Source organism: Halyomorpha halys, unplaced genomic scaffold (genome assembly GCF_000696795.3).
Source record: "Halyomorpha halys isolate HHAL.00 unplaced genomic scaffold, Hhal_1.1 Scaffold147.1, whole genome shotgun sequence".
Classification (NCBI taxonomy): domain Eukaryota; kingdom Metazoa; phylum Arthropoda; class Insecta; order Hemiptera; family Pentatomidae; genus Halyomorpha; species Halyomorpha halys.
Window position 1 is genome coordinate 1,493,455 of NW_027116131.1, and position 16,895 is coordinate 1,510,349.

The 16,895-nt window shown below is 34.1% G+C and overlaps 3 protein-coding genes across 3 annotated transcripts; 2 read left to right on the forward strand and 1 right to left on the reverse strand.

Moving 5' to 3' along the window:
- The first annotated feature begins 2,887 nt into the window (after positions 1-2,887).
- On the forward strand, positions 2,888-3,535 carry LOC106678573 (pupal cuticle protein Edg-84A). Its single transcript, XM_014417152.2, has 3 exons — positions 2,888-2,915; positions 2,987-3,073; positions 3,153-3,535. The coding sequence occupies exons 1-3, from the start codon at positions 2,901-2,903 to the stop codon at positions 3,525-3,527; spliced, it is 477 nt and encodes a 158-aa protein (XP_014272638.1). The 5' UTR covers positions 2,888-2,900; the 3' UTR covers positions 3,528-3,535.
- A 7,433-nt stretch (positions 3,536-10,968) lies between these two features.
- Positions 10,969-11,599, forward strand: LOC106678562 (pupal cuticle protein Edg-84A-like). The gene is made up of 3 exons (XM_014417139.1): positions 10,969-10,997; positions 11,066-11,152; positions 11,228-11,599. Exons 1-3 carry the CDS (start codon positions 10,983-10,985, stop codon positions 11,597-11,599), a joined length of 474 nt encoding a protein of 157 aa, XP_014272625.1. The 5' UTR covers positions 10,969-10,982.
- A 3,755-nt stretch (positions 11,600-15,354) lies between these two features.
- LOC106678563 (uncharacterized) lies at positions 15,355-16,558 on the reverse strand. Its single transcript, XM_014417140.1, has 3 exons — positions 16,544-16,558; positions 16,386-16,472; positions 15,355-16,311 (listed from the first exon to the last, which is right to left on the reverse strand). The coding sequence occupies exons 1-3, from the start codon at positions 16,556-16,558 to the stop codon at positions 15,355-15,357; spliced, it is 1,059 nt and encodes a 352-aa protein (XP_014272626.1).
- Between the last annotated feature and the right edge of the window lie 337 nt (positions 16,559-16,895).

The window sequence follows — 16,895 nt, forward strand, 5'->3', positions numbered from 1 at the left end:
ATTCTTCTTTTCAAACAACTAAATCTAAATAAAACAATACAAATAAAAATAAATGTAACTAAATTAAATACTAATAAAACTATATAACTAAAACTATAAAACTAAATACTAAAAATACTATTTAAAATTATTTACAGCGTAATTATATTATGACGTTAACACACAGAGTAATGCTTTTTTTAATAATTTATTTATTGTTATTTACAACATTACTTTAATGGAATTTATATACATTTCAGAGACAAAATTGATGACTATCAACCATGGGAAGAGGGAATAAAAAATTGGAGCTACTCTAGGAATACAAAAAATTCTTTTATTAGTATTAAAAGTTTTTAAATTTATTTATTGGTATTTACAACTTTACAAAAACATATACAAGTAAATTTGCTATAGGTGACATAGTGACATGATACAACCATGTGGAAAATCTACCCATTGATAGAACTCCAACAACATTTCTAGAGGAGAAGATCTCGAGACCATCTTCTTGTCAGACGCCTAGGAGGATTATTAGGTAATGAAGGAGAAACCAGGTTAGAAACAAGTGGATTTTGGTGGTTTGGAAGTTTATCATGGAAGGAATGGTATCTGGTTTTGACCAAATCGGCAACATATGGGACATTGAGGTCCTGATGAATGACTTGCTTTGTGACAAAATAAGGAACATTAAGGATTTTACGAAGGATTTTGGACTGTAAGGATTGGATTCGGGAGGAATTTGATGGTTTAGTGGAGCCCCAAAGCTCAACTCCGTACGTCTAGATAGGCCTTATAATAGTCATGTAGGTCAGTCTTTTGTAATGGATTGGCAATTTAGACCGTTTGTCTAGTAAATGTTGCAATAATCGGAATCTACGAGCAGTTTCTTGTCTTTTTAGTCTTGTATGAGGATTCCATGTCAGTCGTTTGTCGAAATGTAATTCTAAGTAACGGATCTGTTCGACAGGAATAAGTGGGGTATTATTGGGTAAAGAATACTGTAGGGCAAGATGTCATGGGTTTACGACGAAGAGGTAAGTGTGATTGGAATTAATTTTAATTCTCCAATTTTGGCACCATTCTTCAAGGGTGGTGATGTGGGATTGGAGGGTTTAGGATAAGAAGAATGTTAAAATAAAACTTAAGCAATCCTAAAAAAAAAATTATCAAAGTTATTTATAGAGACAGAATATTTAAAATAACTTTCACTTTATGTCGATTTAGTATCACAATCAAAATATAGTTATTTAAAAAATAGTTTTTTAATAAGATGGATATAGTTCTCTTGATAATTTAGGATCAGGCAGATAAGTTCTTTGATGTGAGATATGGTTAGTAAATATCAGTTATGTCATATATAACAATATATCAAGGCTAATTAACATCAAAGAACTTTCTTAGCCATTCACTCATTATAGTGTGACCAAATTTATATAATTTTCACCAATGCATAATGTCCCAGAATAAAATTATTTTTTCATTCATTCATTCATTCTAGTATTGACTTTATCAAATCTACAGGCTGTAATTAGATATTGATTGCACGTAATTAATTATTCATCTCACGGAAGTACATTAAACTAGGACGTCAGTGATAATTATAAGTGAATGATTATCTTTTGGCAAAAACATAACACAAAGTCTTTACGTAATCAAAAGTAATAATCACGAAAATGAACGAACTAGTTCCAAAAAATCCAAAAGTCCGGAATCTCATGCAATTGAATCTTTTGTTTCCTAGCATCAAATTCAGAATCATGAAAAATAAATTTAAATAACACTATTTTTATATTTCTCAAAATTGCACGTTTTCAGTTTTTTCTACGATAAATCCCAGGTTTTACTATTAATGGGGAAACATTTGATTTTGATTACATAAAATCAATTTCATACCTAAATTTTTTCACGCGTAGATGTATGTTTACCAATAATAATTCATTTTGTTATTTTTCCTAAATTAATTTTGAGTGTAAAATTGAGGAATTAAAGGTAAAGATGAGATTTACATACGAACAATAAAATTCAACCAAAAAAAAAGTAAACTCGAGTGGAAAATATTCTCTGAATATAAATGCATAACATGCTGTTCCCAAATATGCATTATGAATTGTTAAATTAATTTCAAATTCAGGTAGATCTAATACCCTTCCAACCTTCAAATCATGTATCGTCAACCACCTTCTGTCCACTCAATTCTGGGAGAATAACGATTGAAAGTTTTAAACAAAGTTTATATATTTTCAGTATTTAATGTTTCAGATTTTCGTTTATTCTTGTAAATATGTATATTAACAGAAATTATACCATCATTATTTTTAGTTTGATTATATTTGAATTTTATCATTTTTGTTTTCTATTATTTATTATCAGAAGTGTTTGCGTTTTTATGTTTTATGATAAGACATATGGTTTTACTTTATTTGTTCTATTCTTATTTTATGCATTCTGTTAATTATTGTTGTTCATTTTAATTTTTTCAAATTCATTATTTTATTATCTTTTATCTCGTTTTTTACTTTCATTCTTATTTTGTATTTCACTCTATGCCTCTACAGCCTAATTCTGATGCCTGTATAATATTCTAAAGGGATCAATCCCAGAATAAATAAAGATTATTATTATTATTAGCAAATTATTTTCGTTGAAGTCTTTAAGTTCCGAATATCAATACCAGAATTATTAATATTTGTTGGAATTTAACCATAAATTTTACTAAAATTTTAACATTAAAACAATAAAATAATTGAATTTACAATGAAAATTGACATTTCTACCTAGTTTAACCGAAAGGAAAGATGAATATTACGAATGGATATTTCTACACAGTGTAAACTGCTCATGTGTAAATCCTTTTCAGTATAAATATACCTGTAGGTCTTGAGAAGGTACAATCCCAAGCAGCATATCCAACTTGCAGTATGATCTCTAACAAGGTAATTTCATACACTTTTATGAGATTTATGCATTACGAATGGATAAATATGGATATTATTTATTATTTCAGTCACTATTACTCTTCGGAGCGATTGCCGTTTCTCTCGTGTCTCTCGCTCAAAGTTCTTATTGGGACCACAAAGAGGAAGAGCACTACGTGAGTAAATTATTTGTCACATAATATAAAAGTGGTTGCACAAGATATTAAATATCGCTTTTAAACACAATTTTCACAGGATTCTCACCCCCAATATAAGTTTGAATACAGTGTTCACGATCCCCACACCCAAGACATTAAGAGCCAGGAGGAGTCTAGAGATGGCGACTACGTCAAAGGATATTACAAACTGAAGGAATCCGACGGCTCCGTCCGAGAAGTACACTACACAGCCGACAAATACAGCGGTTTCAACGCCAAAGTCACCAAGGACGGCCTGCCACTGTTCGACGGACACCAAGAGCCCATCTCACATCACTACAGCACTGCTCACGGCGACCACTATGATGGAGAGAGCAAACATTATGGAGGATATCATGCTACCAGCACTCAGAACCAGAACAGCAAGCACTATCATCAACATAAGGTCGTCTTGCACCACGACCACCATTAAGTGAACAAATGTTTCATTATAACACTCACGATTATAATTTATAATAAAATGAAATTTCTGCGAGAATTGAAGTTGATAAATTTCATTCTTTTCCCTTAATTTTTCTCCCTCAAAATTATGTTGCACTCATAACAGAGGATGTTTTTAAAAGTTAGGTTCAAGGCGGGAAATATTTGTCATTTTTCACTTTCGAAACTGCTTAGCTCGCGCCTTCTATCAAAAAACTTAAAAGTTAGAATTTACAAAGTTACTATCCTTCTCACTATTCTTTCTGGCCTCTTACACTAAGGGATGAGGAGCGCCTTAAGGTTTTCGAAAATAAAGTATTACGCAAAATATGCGTACCAAAAAAGGATTAATTAACAGGAGAATTTAGAAGATTACAAAACGCTGAATTAAGGGACCTACCCCCGGTAAATATGATTAAAGCATCTTATAGCATTGCTGCGTATAAGATGAGCGTGTAAGGTTGTAGAGCTATGTAAAGTGTTGATCCCTAAAATGCTAATAAACACTGAACCGACAGGTAAACGTCCGAGAGGTAGACCAAAACGTAGATGGGAGGATTGCGTTAAAACTGATTTAGTAGAATTGGGTCTGGAGTGTCATCGCTGGAAGGATGTATGCAGAGAGCGTTTAGTGGTATTGGCATGGAATCTTCAGGTTCGTTAGGCCTTCATTATTATCATTATTATTATTATTACTAATATTATAGAGGATGCATACCTTCACATTCAAATAACACTATTTTTTATTCCATGTTTTTGGTTTATTCTACAATTTTGAAAGTTTTAATATTTCTTCTTTACGAAATTGCTCATTTACACTTTTTGATCAACTTTTGGTCTTTTGGGGGATACTTTAATTTATACTTTAAATATTGGAGGATATTACTCAAATTAATTGTAATTTATTGGTATGGCTGGTATAAGTATTTAGATTGGACTGTATTTAATGGATTTAAAAATAAATGAAACATGGTTAAATAGGGAAATAGACCTCTATCCTTGAATTAATTTATACACAATTGATGATACATGCCAAAAGGTTTTACAATAGGCTTAGTTTTTTTAATTTTTTTGCTTATTGGGTTACATAATAAAAGGTATTGTTGTCTATTTGGTGTTGAGATTTTGAGGGTGCATATTGTTGTTCTCTTCTCTCCTTCATTCTACCTCTGTCCCTTCGCTTTAATGGAGTGGAGATTATTCACTCAAGATGAATTATTGATCTTAGCCAAAAAGAAACGATGTGACTCTTGAGACTTTATTCACTCTTCTTTTCTGAAGCCGAGATAGATACCAAAGACTACTGCTTCATGTAGCTGGCACTAGATGGCACAATCTTGTATTTCTAAGCAAATGTAAAGGAACATCTTCCTCAAACAATATTTTAAATTTATCGCTTGATTAAATTTCTCGTGTAATCTACATGTTGATAGATGTATACTAATATTTATTTATTTTATTATACAATAAATTAGATAAATGTATACTAATATTAATTTATAAGTTATAAATAAATATTAATTCATAAATTAGTAAAAAATGGACTAATCTGAGTTAATGATTAACGTATGATCAAATCTGAGGCACTGATTAACATAATAAGAGTCAAACTCAACCTAACAAAAAAATTTACATAAGTGATAAATATTCTGTGATTATAAATACATAAGTGACAAACATACATTGTGGCCAGTAAGAATTTGCTTCTTTTTTTATATTATCCTATTATATGACAAATGTATGTATAATACGACATAAAAATCAACTGGTCTGATCGATATGAATATGCATATACATTTTAATCAAAATTTCCACATTGACTTGTTACTTGTTTGTTGCTTGATTAATGATATATATTCGTATGGAAATACACAATTAAACAGGTAAGCAGAAGAACATGGCATGTGAAGTTTTAGGAGAAATCAAAACGGGGATTCAGTTAGAAAAAAGATTTTTTTATACTCCTTTCGACATGTCTTACATATTTTTTCTAAACCTTGTAAATGAGGTAGTTTTAAGAAGTTGAAATATTGGATTCCAGCGTTCATAATAGAAATATGAAATCATTTATTACAGTTAGCTTTTTCATTGCTCGTTAATATATGGACAAATTCGATTTTTCATTAGAGTAGTTTATATTTGTTTGCATTAATCCAGATAATATTTAGCGAATTTGCTTTAATTCAAACAAGGTTAGACAATTTTTCTATTCATTTTTTTTTCCTCGTTCCTTTCTCATTGATAGGTTTTTCCAAGTAAACCACAATGGTTCCTATTCATCCCTCTATTCTCAGTCCGCTGGTGTTCCTCAAGGTAGTATCCTTGGTCCCATCCTCTACACCATCTATACAGCTGACATTCCAACCAATCCTAACACTATCCTCACCAGGTATGTCGATGACACATGTGTGCTCGCTATTAATAATAACCCATTAATTGTATCCCAAAATCTCCAATCTCATATCACAGCCCTCGAAGATTGGTGTTATAATTGGAGGATTAAGATAAACTCCAACAAATCCCATCAAATCACCTTTACCCTTCGTCGTAAACCTACTGACTGCCCTACAGTTTCATTTAATGATGTTACTCTTACCCCTGTCGAACAGATCCGCTACCTTGGACTACATTTGGACAAGCGATTAACCTGTTTGTTTGTTTGTTTGACTGCAAGACAGGAAACTGCACGTCGATTTCGACTATTACAGCACTTACTAGACAAACGGTCTAAGCTTCCAACACATTACAAAAGACTGATCTACATGACTGTAATAAGACCAATCTAGACATATGGAGGTGAGCTATGGGGCTCCAGTAAACCTTCGAATTCCTCTCGTATTCAATCCTTACAAACCAAAATCCTTCGTAAAATCCTCAATGCTCCTTACTTTGTCACAAATAAAATCATACATAAAGACCTTAATGTTCCCTATGTAACCGATCTAGCCCGAACCAGATATCACTCCTTCCACTATAAACTCTCTAACCACTCAAACCCCCTAGTTTCTAATCTTGCATGCTCTTCCATTTCTGGCAATCCTCCGAGGTGCCTGAAAAGAAGATGGCCAATAGACCAGCTAATGTAAAATGTTATTAGAGTGCTACCAATGGGTAGTTTCCCTACATACCTGTAACACTTCAATTCAACTTAGATCAGATTTACTAAATGTACAGTATAATAAAAAAAGGGCTTGAGCTTCAATCCCTATATGCAGAGGTTTAATGTTCAGAATAACCTCCATTGCTGCAGAAGAAGTAGTGCTTATGGCACCCGTTATCATGAGGCACGCCAGTCTCTGAAGTTTCCCGAGCCAAGCTGAAGTTTTCCTGGTCGTAGCCCTGTGCCACCATACGATAGCAGCATATGGGTCTTATCGCTGCCATGTACAACCAATATATAACTTTTGGTTTTAGGCCCCAGGATTTTTTGCCCACGGCTCCTTTAAATGCCCAGAGACACCTCAGTGCCTTCATACTGGTCCTTTCAACATGGAGTTGCCACTTCAGTCTACTATCAAGAGTAACGCCAAGATGTTTGACTTCACGACCTGATTGCAATGTTCCGTCTGTTAGTGAAGACACAAAGACAGACCTTTTGTGGATTGATGCTCAGACTTCCTGGCACCATCCATTCATAAGGTCTACCGATGTTTGAAGCAGTCCTGAGATAGTTTCTGGGAATTTGCATCCTATGAGCACAGAGATATCATCAGCATATCCCTGCGTGTAGAAACCTTCCTTATTGGATCAGATAAGTAAGGTGTCCACCACCATACACCACAGGAGAGAAGATAGCACTCCACTCTGCGAACAGCCACCAGCGGGCTTTATCCACACCTTAGTGTGTCCTAGCTCTGACTTGTACAATCTTCCTTCCAACACTGCATTGATCCAGTTGAAAGAAAGCTGTCCCACCTCTTTCATTTCCATGGATCATGCCCAAAGGCGCCTTCAATGTCAATGAAGCCACCAGCCACAATCTCCTAAAAAGCTAAAATTTTTTTCAATCCTGGATACTAAGTGGTGTAAAACATCCTCACAGGATTTCCCGGATTCATAGGCAAATTGAGCGCTATGTAGTGGCCTCTCCACCAGCGTAGTTTCCCTAATATGTCTGTCCAGAACCTTCTCAAGTGTTCTGTATTAAGAAGGATGTTAGACAGATAGGTCTATACGCCTTGGGGTTGTCATAAGAAGCTTTCCCTGGTTTGGGTATATTGCACACCTCTCCAGCTACATGGAATGTGACTCACTGCCAAACTCCTACTTAGCAAAGCTAAGAGGAATGGTGGTTTCAAGACCAGTAGGCCTTTTTGTAATAAGGGCGAGAAAGATCTAATCGCCCACTCAACCTTGCTAGAGTTGACAATCCTATTTGCCTCGATCCACTTATCTCTACTACAAGTGTAGCTCTCTATAGTGGGAGTTGTGTAATTTTCTTCTATCAGTGCACACCCAGGGGAGTGTGAGCGTGACAGAGCCTCCAGGATTCCCACCTCAGAATTGATGAATCCCCTTCCACCTCAACAGCATCCAACACTCCCCTTTCAGAGTCCCTGGATAGAATCCTATTGATTTTGAACGTGGAGGGAGCATCATTAACATCATTGCAGAATCTTCTCCACGCCCCTCTTTTGGCCTTCCTTGCAGTCTTATTGTAGTAGGTTAGTGCAATCTTATAAGTGTCCCAACAGCCTGTTCTTTTCGCTGTGTTGAAGAGTCTCCTCGTGAGTCCTCTCAGCCTAGCCAATTCCTCACTCCATCAGGTCGTATTCCTGTTGGTTTGGATCCTGCATACACTGTTATTATCAGTGTAGGATCTTATGATCGCATCCATTAAGGACGTGTTAAGACATTCAAGCTGTCAAGTGTTCCTGATTGTTCCTGCACAACTCATGATCTCTTCCTCGAGTTGGGTACAGTAGGAATCCCAATTTGTCAACTTTGGATTCCTGTACACCGACTCGGTCATGTCACATGTTGTTAAGTCAAACCTGATGTACCGATGGTGTGAGCATGACTCTTCATCCGAGACGTGACAGTTCTTAATCATCGGACCTACTCGACGAGTGGCTATGATTATATCTAAGACTTCCACCCTCAGCCTATTGACAAAGGTAGCCTTGCTATCTCTGTTGAGGACCTCTAAGTCATGCCCTAAAAGAGACTCACCTCTCTGGTTAACGTTAGCGTCCATGGAAACCACTGCCTCATCCTTCTCAGCCAGCCTATCCACCATCTTCCTCAAGGCCGCCGTTGGAATGGCCTCTTCATAGGGGATATAACCAGAGTCAAATTTTCTATTCATTAATATAAAGAATGAAACAATAAAGTTGATAATTGTAGAATTTGGGTATGTTTTACGGATTTTGAATTTTCACTGCACGATTTTTCACATTTTAGGTTAGTTACTGCACTATAATCAAGTTTTCAGTTCTAATCAATACAAAGGAAGATCAAGAAATGAATCAAATTCAACTAACAACGAGAAAGTTCAAAATCTTTGATTGTATTGAACTGTTTAGGTTGAAGGATATAAAGTGTGAGACATGTGTTAATATTAGGGGTAAGCGAACTAGAAAAAAAAATCCTATAAGCTCACATGTGAGAAATACTTTTCATTTTATATCTTTCTTTCTGATGAAGGAAAGAAAAATAATTTCAATACAAAAGGTTCGCTAATGTTCGGCGAAAATAATTAGTACAATTAAATAGTAAGCTCGGAAATGATAGTTAAAATACTAATACAAACATAAAAATATTAATTTCTTGAAGGAAAAAATGTTTGTATTCTCAAATGAAAATAGCTCAGATTTTAATTCCACAACCAAAAATTATTTTATTATTAATTTATTTTATTGCCTACCACAAATCTTCCAGATTTTTAAATTTTTATCGTACTCACATGTATTACACAGTAACCATATAACAAAAATTTTTACTGTAATATATTTGAAATATTTACAAAAAAAATTCGACTATTTGATATATTAAGGTTTTTTTTGTTTTGTTTTTTTAGAATTTTTCATTTTTACTGTTCTTCACATGTAAAATGTGGGAGATATTTTACACGAATTTCCACAATAATATATTTGAAATATTTATAAAAAAGATTTTTATAATAATTCACATGTGAGGGTTTTTAAGAATGCTAAAAATAAATCGGTAAAAATCTTTTTTTGGCTTTATTTACTGAAAGCGGCTTTTAAAAATTAAAATCTGTATCACTACAACCCATGGAGTGTCAAAGGTTCTGTTCTTTATGAGGAAGTACTGTTTCTAGATCAACTATTGTGCAAGGAGGTGATTTGACAGAATCACGCTCGACCGTTAGATTTTTTACCAAATTAAGGGTACCCAATTTATGATGCTGGGTGGATCCCAGGAGGGCTCCAGAACCTACAGGAATTGACTCGCGGCTACAGTGTAACAGATAATAATTTTCTGCCCTGGATTCGAATTCGAGTCCTTGGAGTTAGTATTAACGCGCCTTACCACAGTGCTACCGCGCCTCTCGAAAGCTACATTTATTTTTTGTTATTTGGTATTTAAACTAAGTGATACAACCAACAGTTGTTTTGTATTATTCTACAAAATAAGAAAAATCGATTAGTATATAATCTAAAACCCATATTGAAGTAATATGAATAAGTTACTTGAAAGTGGAGTAACATCCACTTAATTGATATATCTTTCTATGGTTGAAAAATCCTTAAATTCATTTTTTTTTAAATCCGAAAACTAAAGATTTTGCTTAAAAATTTTTACTTTGAAAATAACAAGAGCATCAGCAATATTCCAACAATCTACAAAAAACCTATTGAACGAAAAATTGCACGTTTTACTCTTTTTGGGTTAACGTTTGATTCTTGATTACATAAAATCTATTGCTTAGCTAAATTGTTTATATTGTATACGCGCAGACGTGTATTTTACAATACAAATTTATTTTATTATTTTCCCCTTAAAAAATTAACAAATTTGAGGTAAAACAAGGCAGTGAGATTTAAATATGCAGAGCCAAATTCAACAACAAAAAACGAAAAAGAAGACACAACTGGCAAATATTCTGTTATTTATATATATGCATAATATGTTGTTCCCAAATATGCATTATGAATTGTTAAACTAATTTTGCTATCAGAGGCAATGATAAAATAAGCCCTAGTTGTAGGTTATTTCATTTGTCTTTTAGTTATGAATTAGTCTATCAAAACCAGGATTAATGATAATTGTTGGAATTTTATTTCATATTAAAAACCAAAACTAGAATTGACTTTATAATGACAATTCATATTTCCATCTAGTTTAACCAAGAAGAAAGATGAATATTACAAACAGATATTTCCACACAGCTTGAACCGCTCAGGTGTAAATCCTTTGCAGTATATATAGGTCTGTAGATCTTGAGAAGGTACAATTCAGAGCTACACAGCCCACTTGCAATATGATCTCCAACAAGGTAATTTCACAAACTATTAAGAGATGTATTTGTTAGGAATATTTTATGGATATTATTTATTATTTCAGTCACTATTACTCTTCGGACTGATTGCTGTTTCTCTCGTGTCTCTCGCACAAAGTTCCTATTGGGACCACAAAGAGGAAGAGCACTACGTGAGTAAATTATCACATAATGTAAAATTGGTTGCATAAGATATTAAATATAAGTTTAAAACATGATATTCACAGGATTCGCACCCTCAATATAAGTTCGAATACAGCGTTCACGATCCCCACACTCACGACATCAAGAGCCAGGAGGAGTCTAGAGATGGTGACTACGTCAAAGGATATTACAAACTGAAGGAATCCGACGGCTCCGTCCGAGAGGTACACTACACAGCCGACAAACACAGCGGCTTCAACGCCAAAGTCACCAAGGATGGCCTGCCACTGTTTGACGGACACCAAGAGCCCATCTCCCATCACTACAGCACTGTCCACGGCGACCACTATGATGGTGAGAGCAAACATTATGGAGGATATCTTGCTACCAGCACTCAGAACCAGAACAGCAAGCACTATCATCAACATAAGGTCGTGCACCACGACCACCATTAAGTGAACAAATGTTTCATTATAACACTCACGATTATAATTTATAATAAAAATAAATTTCTATGTGAATAGAAGTTAAATTTCACACTTTTTCCTCACTTTTACATTTTTAGTTCCTTGGAAATTATATTACACTCATAATTTTGTTTTAGTAATGTAAAGATAATATTAGATTCCCTGCCTGATGTATGAAATCACGTATAGAGGAATATTATGCATTCTCTTACTCTAAAGATTATATGAGAAAGTTTTCAAATTAAGTGAATTTCTAAGCGCTGAATTTACTTTATTTGAAAATTTTCAAAAAAAATTATTAATTGAATATTTTATCTTTAAATCGACAAGATTGGACATATGGAATTGAGCTCTGTGGCTCTACTAAACCTTCAAATTCCTCCCGCATCCAATCCTTACAATCCAAAATCCTTGATGCTCCTTATTTCGTTACAAATAAACTAATTTACAAAGACCTTAACATCCCATTCGTTGCAAATTTGACCCAAAACAGATATGGGTCTTTTCACTACAAACTTTTTACCCATCCTAATCCATTAATTCTTAATCTTTCATCCTTAACTATCCCTGATAATCCAAGTACCACCAATGGGTGGTTCCTTCCCAAGATGATATATGAAACATACAACATATTTACTTATTGTATTTATTATTTGTACAGTTGTAAATCACATTAAATAAATTAAAAATAAGATAAAAAATCAACAAGATCTAATTTTACATCAACGAATTCATATTATCCAAAAATTATGTATTTTTCATTTTCATAAAACAAATATATAGACTAGTTACTGATCTGAAGATCATACTTAAACCTATCTGAACATGTGGACTTGAACTGTAGAGGACTGCTGAACCGTCGAATCAATCCTTTCAGTCTAAAATCTTTCGAACAATAGTAAATTCCTCATATTATGGTACAAATATGACCCTTCATCATGATTTCATCGTCCCTTTTATCATATATTATTCATCTTAACAATGTTATTTTGTAAATGTGCTGAAATTATGGCAATGACCACTTTTCCCATTAAAGTCTGTGAGCGTCTGTGGCTCTAGCACCTTGGTCCATTCTAAATTGACTCCCAATACAAGTTGTACCAGGAATATTTGGATTCTGGAATCCTACCTTGCCATTTACAGGTGTGTGGTAAGATTGTGTTAGGGCCGCGTCAACGCCGATTCGAATCCGGCCATTGGGGAGAGGTAGACTTTTATTTCCATGGTGGTCCCACGAAATGAAAACTTGATTCCCTACCAGGGTTAGAATAGAGTAGTACCCTGTACTGGGAGGGGTGGAGGGGATGTGCACAGCAGCTCCTCCTCCAGGTGTAAAAAAAAATGTAATTTTTAGAAAAGAAGACCCCTATTAAATCTCCTCTTCAGTCTTCTGCATACGTTATAGGGCAAGATTGTTGTGGCCATGACATTTATAAGAGTGTTTGTATAAGCGTCCATTGACGGTTGACATTTTTGAAAAGGTATTCTGTTGACGTACCACCATATGTAGTCTGTCAAAATTAACATAATTTAAATCATAGTATAATTATTCGACAATATAGATTAATTTATTACAATGAAATGAACCACAGGCAACCTTCAATGACATGACTGTATCTGTTCCACTGTTGGGAAAAAGTAATTGAAATTAAAATTAGTTTAATTTGAAATTTCAGAAATAAAATAACAACTTTAATCAGGGATTAAAAACAACTTGGTGAACCACTGACCCAAATCACAATCACTAGATGAACTTTATTAATCGTAATTACTTATTACAGTCAAATGTAATTACAATTACTTTTTCCAAACACTGACACTGTATATATTAAACAAATTAGTATATTAAAAACAAGTGCTAGAGACGATTTTCATATTTTTTTATCAATTTATAGGTATAAGGTATGAAACTTTTTGAAGTTATTGTAAATAACTTCTGAAACAACTATTGTAAATAAATAATGGAATTAATAACAGCCTCGATATTTGTGGTATTTATGAATCAAGTGATTAAGGTTGTATTAAGCTGTGAGCTATTCAATATGTTCTTTATCAACTTAGACATAGTATACCAGATATATTATTAAAACAATGTTACAATATTAGTGACCGTGATAAAATAAACCTTATTAGTAATGCATGCCTTTAGCGCTTTAGTTCTGTCAATTGTTGTAGCTTTCCTGTTCTATATTGTCCTGCCTATTTCTGAATAATTGAGTTTTTGTAGTTAAATATTACTATAAATTATATTTATTTTTAAAATTACAACCAACAGTTGAATTTTTAATAATATTTGACAATATTATTCAGTTGCACTAAGTAGAAAAGGGGAGTACATTAAGAATGGATTTTCCACTTATATATTACTATTTTAATATTTAAAGGTTTATAGAGCCTGATAAAAAGTATTAAGTGCAGCATATCCAATTTGCAATATGATTTCTAACAAGATAATATCAGATACTGTTTAAGTTGTGTATATTAAGAATTTATCATTTTATGGATATATTTTATTATTTCAGTCACTATTAACCATCAGAGCATTGCTGTTATCCTCGTATCATATTATGCTACTAGCACTCAGAACTACAATAGCAAGAACTAACATTAGCACAAAGTTGTCTTGCACCATCGTTACTAAATAACCTCATCTAACATAATTTCATGTTACATGACACATTTAATATAACAGTTAACAGTGAAGACAAAGTATGTATGATTATAAAAAGGTTTTGATGCTAGAATACGATGTATTATATGATGTGAAGAACATTAGGTTTTCATAGATACTAGAGATAATCTCTTACTTCTTTACTTCTCCTATACGTAACGGTTCAGAGACTTTTACATAAATAAATTATTAAAAAAAAAATTTAGATATCGATTCATGAGCCAAATAATTCAACTTAATGAAATATTAATAACCACTGAAACGACAACCATCAGTCGCTGTTATAACCGATACGAAGTTAAATAATAAACAAGTCTCGTTTCCTGGATATTCCTTTTTCTAAGAGAACCTGACCGGTCGCTTTGGTGGTGTTCTCATAGGTATACGCCATGGAACTATTTGGAAAACAATGACTCTTCCAGTAAATGTAACCGGTAGCAGACTTTGTAAGGTTACTGTACAGGTTCAACTGCAAACGCCGATACGAAGAACCGCACAATACCGTTGGCCGAGGAGTCCTGTTATAGAATATAAACGGCTGTAAGAAGAATGCGACAAACCATGTAACCACTGGGAAATTGGTGATTTAAATGCTCGACACTCTATTTGGAACAGTGCGAAAAATGACAATGCTGTAAATCACAAAGACAATGTTTTCCTTCTGAATAGCACATGTTTTGACACAGGATTTGTCAAAATAAATGTTATCCTAACTGAGTAGGAATCTTTGCTATTACTTTGTTCCAAAGTCGTAATCAACTTGTTAAACTTATAAGTTACAAAATCAAATGCTTGAACCACTTATTAGCATTATTAATAAATGGTATTTTAGTAAATAAATAAAAATTTATGACAAGAAATTCCCCTTAATGGTAACCTTCAAATGGATCCACCAATGTTCGGACATGAATTTTTGAAAATGTATATTTTTAATTAACTGATATAGAAATTAGATTCATTTGTCAACTATTTCTTATATATTATTAACAGAAAATAATAAATTATTTTTAAGCAACAACAAAAATTCAACTTTATTATGAGTCCTAATTCGTGACTATAGTCATAAATCATGTTAGTGTCGATACTGATGGTAGTGCTTGCTGTTCTGGTTCTGAGTGCTAGTAGCATGCTGTCCTCCATACTGCTTGCTCTCACCATCATAGTGGTCACCGTGGATAGTGCTGTAGTGATGAGAGATGGGCTCTTGGTGACTGCCGGAGTGTAAAATCACCTTTTGCTGATGATAGTGCTTACTCCTCTGGTTCTGAGTGCTGGTAGCATGATATCCCCCATAATGGTTGCTGTCACTATCATGATGTATAGTGCTGTAATGATGAAAGATGGGTTCCTGGTGTCTGTCGGCGTCTAGAACAACCTTCTGCTGATGATAGTGCTTGCTGTTCTGGTTCTGAGTGCTGGTAGCATGATATCCGCCATAATGGTTATCTTCACTATCATGGTTGTCGCCGTGGATAGTGCTGAACTGATGTGAGATAGGCTCATGGTGAGTGTCGGCATGAAGAACAACCTTTTGCTGATGATAGTGCTTGCTGTTCTGGTTCTGAGTGCTGGTAGCATGATATTCGCCATAATGGTTATCTTCACTATCATGGTTGTCGCCGTGGATAGTGCTGAACTGATGAGAGATAGGCTCATGGTGAGTGTCGGCATGAAGAACAACCTTTTGCTGATGATAGTGCTTGCTGTTCTGGTTCTGCGAGCTGGTAGCATGATATCCGCCATAATGTTTGCTCTCACTATCGTGTCGTCCACCTTGGAAAGTGCTGTAGTGATGAGAGATGGGCCCTTGGTATCCGTCTGACAGCCCTAGCACGTCTTTGGTTACTTTGGCGTTGAATCCGCTGTGTTTGTCGGCTGTGTATTGTACCTCTCGGACGGAGCCGTCGGTTTCCTTCAGTTTGTAATATCCTTTGACGTAGTCACCATCTCTAGACTCCTCCTGGCTCTTGATATCATGAGTGTGAGGATCATGAACGCTATATTCGAACTTATATTGAGGGTGAGAATCCTATGGAAATTATCATTAAAATCAGTATTTCATTATAAAATCGTTCAATGGTATTTAAGTGATAAATTACTCACATAGTGTTCTTCCTCTTTGTGATCTAAATATGAACTTTGAACGAAGGACACAAGATAAATAGTAATCGCTCCGAGTAGTGAAAGTGACTGAAATAGTAATCATAATCAATATAATATTTAATAATTATTTAATACATCTCAATCGTATGTGAGATTACCTTGTTAGAGATCATATTACAAGTTTGCTGTGTAGCTCTGATTAGTACAATCTGTAGGCCCTGTAGAGCTATTTATACAGTGAAGGATTTACACGTGAGCGGTTCACACTGTGTGGAAATCTCCAGTTGTAATACTGATATTTATTATTACTTAACGTAGGAATTTAAGGCATTAATAGAATTTTTTTTATTGTTTATTTATTGTAATTTACAACTGTACAAAATAATACAATAGGTAAATATGTAGTATGTTTCATATACACTTGAAAATCTTGGGAAGGAACCACCCATTGGTGGTACTTCAAACATTGACGTAATAAGGAGCATCATGGATTTTGGATTGTAACGATTG